The 6,083-nt window shown below is 49.0% G+C and overlaps 3 protein-coding genes across 3 annotated transcripts; 1 reads left to right on the top strand and 2 right to left on the bottom strand.

Annotated features, from left to right (window-relative positions):
- The first annotated feature begins 393 nt into the window (after nucleotides 1–393).
- Nucleotides 394–984, top strand: EI90DRAFT_3049434 (uncharacterized protein). Its single transcript, XM_039059694.1, is given in 5 exon segments — nucleotides 394–605; nucleotides 619–622; nucleotides 654–708; nucleotides 746–788; nucleotides 840–984. 4 exon segments carry the CDS (start codon nucleotides 420–422, stop codon nucleotides 777–779), a joined length of 279 nt encoding a protein of 92 aa, XP_038918097.1. The 5' UTR covers nucleotides 394–419; the 3' UTR covers nucleotides 780–788; nucleotides 840–984.
- Nucleotides 985–1,510: 526 nt separating this feature from the next.
- EI90DRAFT_3120994 (uncharacterized protein) lies at nucleotides 1,511–1,885 on the bottom strand (the record flags this gene model as incomplete). The annotated part of the gene is made up of 3 exons (XM_039063356.1): nucleotides 1,511–1,526; nucleotides 1,577–1,758; nucleotides 1,832–1,885. 3 exons carry the CDS (start codon nucleotides 1,883–1,885, stop codon nucleotides 1,511–1,513), a joined length of 252 nt encoding a protein of 83 aa, XP_038918098.1.
- A 1,022-nt stretch (nucleotides 1,886–2,907) lies between these two features.
- On the bottom strand, nucleotides 2,908–3,830 carry EI90DRAFT_3049442 (uncharacterized protein). The gene has a single exon (XM_039059695.1). The coding sequence runs from the start codon at nucleotides 3,564–3,566 to the stop codon at nucleotides 3,078–3,080; it is 489 nt and encodes a 162-aa protein (XP_038918099.1). The 5' UTR covers nucleotides 3,567–3,830; the 3' UTR covers nucleotides 2,908–3,077.
- Nucleotides 3,831–6,083: the final 2,253 nt, after the last annotated feature.

A 6,083-nucleotide genomic window follows, 5' to 3' on the forward strand; every position in this document is an offset into this window, starting at 1 on the left:
CGGACCAAAAAATGGTTTTTTTACTACGCTTTACTTCCCACAGTGACTGATTATCCATTTGACAAGAGGGACGGTTTCAATATCCCCCACCTCTCCACCAGGGGATATCCTAGGGTTCGGATCAATTTTAGTGCAAGTTGAACGGCCCTGGTGATTTTTTTCCTTACTGATTTTTGGTTACTAGCGTCCATCAGGGCGCTTTGCTGAAGCCGGAGGGATTATTATTAATGGCTGAGCAATGCGCTTCGACAATGTGGTAACATAGTGGATGTCATGACCTGGCCTTTGATATCAGTCTCTTCTGCATGCTTGCGAAGCTGCCCTTTGAGCAGGTTGTGCCCTTCCGGTTCCTATATAAAGCCGTCCTTTGAGGGAACTAGTAACCGTTACAGAATCCCTCCAGGAAGAAACTTAACAGGATGTTCACGTTTCTGACCAAACTTCCCACCCTCGTACTCTTTTTGGCTGCGTTTGGGGTGTCTTTCTCGGCGGCTCTCCCGGCACGTAGCAAACCGCTCGAGCCTACTGTGGATGCATATGCCAGACGTTTGGAGCTGCTCAAGGGTCCGCTTGGCCCTAAGGGCTCAAGTGAGTCCCAAAAATACCAATTAATGTTCACGTCGTAGCTCACTATCAGACTAGGCGCCAAAAGAAGCGGCGGCGGCGGCGGAGGAGGCCAGGTGGAGTACGTGTCGTTGGTGATTTTACCATGCTTCCATCTCACGCCATTATTATCTAGTTGGCTTGAGGATATTCCCGAAGTTGGCCGTTCCAAATAGAGCCGGACAGTGTGTATTATATGCCGTCAATATTCTAGTAGGGCACTCATGGCAGCTTAGGTGATTCTGCCAGCATGACTGATCACGGTTGTGATTAATTTTAAGCGCGACATGGAGTGTCACCAGCACCTTTTCTTTACTTCTGCTTGACTGATAGAATTCTTTTGTCGGTTTGACGACACTTTGGTCCGGCCATATATGCGTACTTTTCTAGTTTTCGTCCACGAGTCTGGGGCAATATTCCCTTTTGATCCTTGTTAAGTACAACACATTGTGTTTCCGTCATGCAACGCACCTGTAATAGAAGCTTTCATCGATGGATCTGAGGATGAGTACGCACCCGTACAGCATTGCTTTACCAATTCACCTGTATTACAATGTAATCAATCATCACCGACGTCAAAAATGGGCCGCGCAAGCTCAATACTATGATCTGCAATTGCCCATCGCGGCGATGCTGTTCCAAAACGAAACGGACCACACACCGATGATACCGATGCTAACGCGATAATCTGTGTCGTCTCTGAGAGAGAAGTGAAGGAGACTGGAGTGAGTGCAGCATTGTCATGAGCTCCACAATCAGAAACAAGAGGGAGTACGTGCATGAGTCGTTGGCGCATCGATGCCCAGGAAATTCGAGGTCGGGGGTGTGCATACAAGTATCTCGTACAGTATGCCGTAGCAAATTTGCTTGATAAGCGGCATCTTCCGATGGACACCAGGATTTTAATCTACAGCAACCCCATACTAATGAATTTCAGTAAAACGTCTGATTAAAGAGCAATCAGGCAACTCACCCTAACAAAAGTTGCATCGCATTCCGTGCCCAAGAGGTGCACATTTTATCACCTCCACCCGCAATACGTGACTTCCCCCATCGTGGCATGACTTCCGGCAGCCATCTGATGATCTCACGAAACGGTTTAAGGTACACATTGGTGAAGTTACGTCGAAGTGGGGCATCAGGGACATTGTCCTTCTTACACGGGCTCCGGAGGATAGATGCGGGTAGTTTCAATGGATACAGTGGATAGTATGGTACGAGCACATACCTTCACTGAGGATTTCTTCCAGTGAAGCCGTGGCGGTGGTATGTGGAATGACATGATTAAAATCGTCAACCTCTCGCAAACCAAAGTAAGAGTGTCTGGGGAACGACACAATGGTCGAAAAAAGTCCTGCTCCAATAATCCTCCAGTGGGATTTTCCACGAAAATCCTGTTGCATCACATGGAATCAACTTTTCTCAGTGTGAGAAAGCAGCCAAAACATTTTCGCAACCCTCTATTCCGCCTACGTAAGCGGTCGCATGAGCAACCTTCGGTTGCCGACCCCCATCAGTGCTCATTCCTGGGCTCATTGATCTTGCAGATCTGCACGAACAGTCGGGCCAACCCGCGCCTCCGGCACTACCCATTGACCCCTGATCGGATCGGCACGAGTCATCGAACCCGACTTTTTTGATCAACTCCCTGATCCCGTAGATCCGGTAGATCCCTGGCTGGGAATCCATCTCTGGCCATCCTGCAAGTGGTCGTAAGCAGGTGACCAGCCTCTATTGCAATGATCGTTGTTTACATAAACAACAACAACAACAAAAATGAGCGCCAGGCTCAAGCTAATAACCGGCCAGTTCCCATTGGCAACACGAAGGAAATTTCCAACGACAGGGTAATGGCTCGACTGGATATTGGATTCTAGAGGATAGCGTGTAATCTCCATGCACAAGTGACTCAAATGAGTGAGCCGCCTGGAAGAACTCGGAAGGAAACTTTCAATCTGTAGGACGTGCGGCTCAAGGCTTGATACCCCTCCGAACCGAGTTACCGTTCAAAGTCCTTCAGAAGCTGCACGTCCTACTATTGTCATTATCGAAATGTACGGGCGCTAACACAGTGCATTATGGACTAAGTAGAGAGTTGATTTGAACGGAAATATAGGGACAAAAATATAACGCAACACAATCACGACTAGCGCAAGAACATAACAACAAAAATTACAGCGCTTGAGTACAGGAAAGGGATATTGCAGGTGAATCAAACGAACAATGTGGACAAGTGCGTCAATTGAAAGTGGGGGGCTTGTTGGAGAAAGCACCTTCGGATCCATAAGTGGGCGGAACGGGAGAATGAAGCGATCCGCACGCAAAATGTTGGGCATCTGTTGAAGATGCAATTTTAAATAGGAGTTTTGTCGGAAGTTGTTAAGTCGACATGCTAGATTCAACTGCTGCATCGACCATCCATGAGCATCTCCTTTAACCACTGAACCTTCTCCTCAGCCTTTTGGCATCGAGTTCTAAGCCCCATCGCGCTCACTCTGAAATTCGGCGACCTGAGTCTCGAGCAAGCGGACATATTCCAGTTTTCGCTGTCGACTCTGACGTGCCGCAACGGTATTCTGTCGTCGCTTGCACGCTTCGGGTGAATCAGCTACGGACACGAGTTCTCCATCCTCTGCAGTAATCAGATACTTTTGGTCGTCAGACTCTGCAGACCCCAATCCAACTTCGTCATCCAGGCTGTCATCGTACAATCGACTATCCTGGGGCAATTGGAGAGGAGACAAGGCGCTGCGGTGCAGACGTGGAGCGGAGTGGGTATCCGATGTGGGGCTGCCTCCTTTTGGTAGGGCCCAAGTGGAGGTATTGTATGGTGCAACGGATCCAGGAGGACGCTGATAATGGGTTGGAGCATCGACAGAAATCATATTATCGACACGAATGCCTCGGCGAATCCCAGTGGCGTGTTTCCACGACTTTCTAGGAGGTTCTATCGATACTTCCATCTCATGTAGTTCACGGGCTCTATATGAGTCGATCCGTGGGGAGAGGGACTTGGTGGGTGGGAGAAGAATGTAAGAGGGAGTCGGAGTGACGGCGGTTTATATGGGACTGGACTGAATCGAGTCATAACATTTAGGCCTTGGACTAGCAAGCCCATGGTTGGGCATACTGTGTGTAGTTCTTTTTATCCACTTCGGCAGGGAAAGGGAGGATGATTCTCACTCTATTGGTCTGGTCCAGAAAGGCTCTTTTGATGAAGACTTCCATATTGGTTTGGAAGTTACACGCGTTCTCTTCATTGTAGGCCGCATCTAGTGGCATGACTAGGATTTCTCCTTCTGTCTGCATCCATTCTTCGGCTCTGGCTGGGTTGGCTCCTTCCAGCAAGCGGGTGGGGCGGAGTCCGTGTGCGACGAATTTCTCGAGGTCGTGTCTGAGGGCAATCCAGTTATTTTTAAATGTAAGGCTATGGCGCGTAAGTGTCTCAGACTCGTGTTAGAGATCTATAAAATTATATGTACCTATGCCGTGTAAGTGTCTGCGCCAATTAGTATACAGTCAGATACTTTTGTAGAAATAATAACGTCAATCTCACCTCAGACTTGTGTTAGAGATCTGAGGGAGAGGGAGCCCAAAAAGCTCCCTTCTTATACGCGAACTACGCCAGTGGTGAGCCCGTCGCATAAAGAAAAATGGGGGTGTAAAGTTCAACCCCCAAACCTCACTTCCGCCATCAACAATCAATCCTGTCCTTGCCACTCCGTCGTCGGAACCGATTGTTGATATTCCAACAGTTATAGTCTTGGCCTTTCTGCTCTTGCTGTTTCATACATCACTAGGTCTTGTGTGTCATTTACATTTTCAGCACTGGTGACTGGGTGCCAAGGTGCCAAGGAATAAATTTCGTGACTGGTGAGGCCACATTCTCGCAGGTGCTCTGCCTCCAGCAGTTGGCAGTAGAAATCCTCTGCCTGTTCATCTGTATTAACAGATGCTCTACCATTGTCGGAAAAAACCGAAATCTGTGGCAATGCGTTGCAATGCAATGCAACTGCCAAAACAGGTAGGTGGCCACGCAACCGCGGTGTCAAACACTTGATGTTGCAATGGCTAGGTCCATGTTGCAACATGATACAATAGATTTGTAAAATAGGCCCAAAAGTGAGAACCTGTCAGGGTTCAGCACCCTGCCCTAGGGTGCCCCGGACTCCCCAACCACTCCCTTCCTCCCATTCCTTCATATTGGAAATGGCGAGTCACCGGAGATATCCGGGACATATGTGGAGGATAATGTGGAGGATGTGACTAAGCGCTTGTGTAAATGCCGCACATAGGAAGCGCCGGATTGCCGATGCATAGTATAAATATGGGTGCTTTAGCACCGTATGTTCTTTAGTTACAGTTTCTCTTCTCATTTCTATATTACATCTGGGTTGCGAGTGAACCACTGAAGCGGGTTGCCATATATGGAACTCCGGATTTACAACACTTCATTGTTGCCCTGTTGTTGCTTCTGAGTGTTGTGTATCCACACGCATGGGATAGCGTGGGAACTTTCTGAGTGAGCAGCTTGCCCAGAATGTTCCCACGCTTACTGGGCACTGCCACCTGGATGTTCCCTCTGGGTCACACTACACAACTCTAGGAGCTGTATAGTTGTGGGCATGTGACCCATTCCTTTATCTGGCAACCATGTGGGGAGATGAGACCTTTACCCTTCTTCTCATCTCATGCCCCACATAGGCAAGTGTACATATTCTCTTCCTTTTACTATACATCTCATGCCCCACCTAGTGTGAGGGCAGGTTAGATGGGGGTTGAGGTCAGGGAGCCTCCAAGTCTGAGGCTGGGCCCTGACAGAACCTCACCCAGGTTTCAAACAGACAACCTTCAGTGGAGGCCATTCCCATACTGGGGATATATTAATTATACAAAGAACTCTACTACAGTACTGCTTGACCAGCGAGCCCCTATATATACCTACCCTACCAGGGGTCTATATCAATAGTTATTGATATATGTTACATAGATGCCTGCAATAGAAACAATCACTCACTCTCCTGCTGTCACTCCAGTCTGGTTCAGCAAGCTGGACACAAGCTTCTCTTGTTAGAACAGGTGGGCTCGGATGGTTCCAGAATGGAATCAGAGACTTAGCAAGGAGGGACCTTGGCCTCATGTCAGGGCACACCCGCCTGACCCGGCCCCACCTAACCCGGTGCCCCACCACCCGCTCCTCCCGACCTCCCCCCTCTCCCCTTTTCTCCCTTCCCTTTCTTCTTCCCCTTCTTTTCTATTCTCTCTCCTCTTTATTCCTTTCTTATCACACGGACGACTTCCTTTGTACCAATGTACCATTGACCCGGCTGCAGTGTAACGCGCCCGAACCCGGACACACCGGACGACCCCCCGCATACCGGACGCTCCTAGGACCTCTTACGGAGGTACCCGGACGGAGGTGGCTGTGTGCTTGGATGATGTGGCGCTTCCCACGTGGCCTTCAACCACATGTATATAAA

The sequence above is a fragment of the Cantharellus anzutake genome (genome assembly GCF_015039405.1).
Source record: "Cantharellus anzutake strain C23 chromosome Unknown EI90scaffold_15, whole genome shotgun sequence".
In the NCBI taxonomy this organism is placed as follows: Eukaryota; Fungi; Basidiomycota; class Agaricomycetes; order Cantharellales; family Hydnaceae; genus Cantharellus; species Cantharellus anzutake.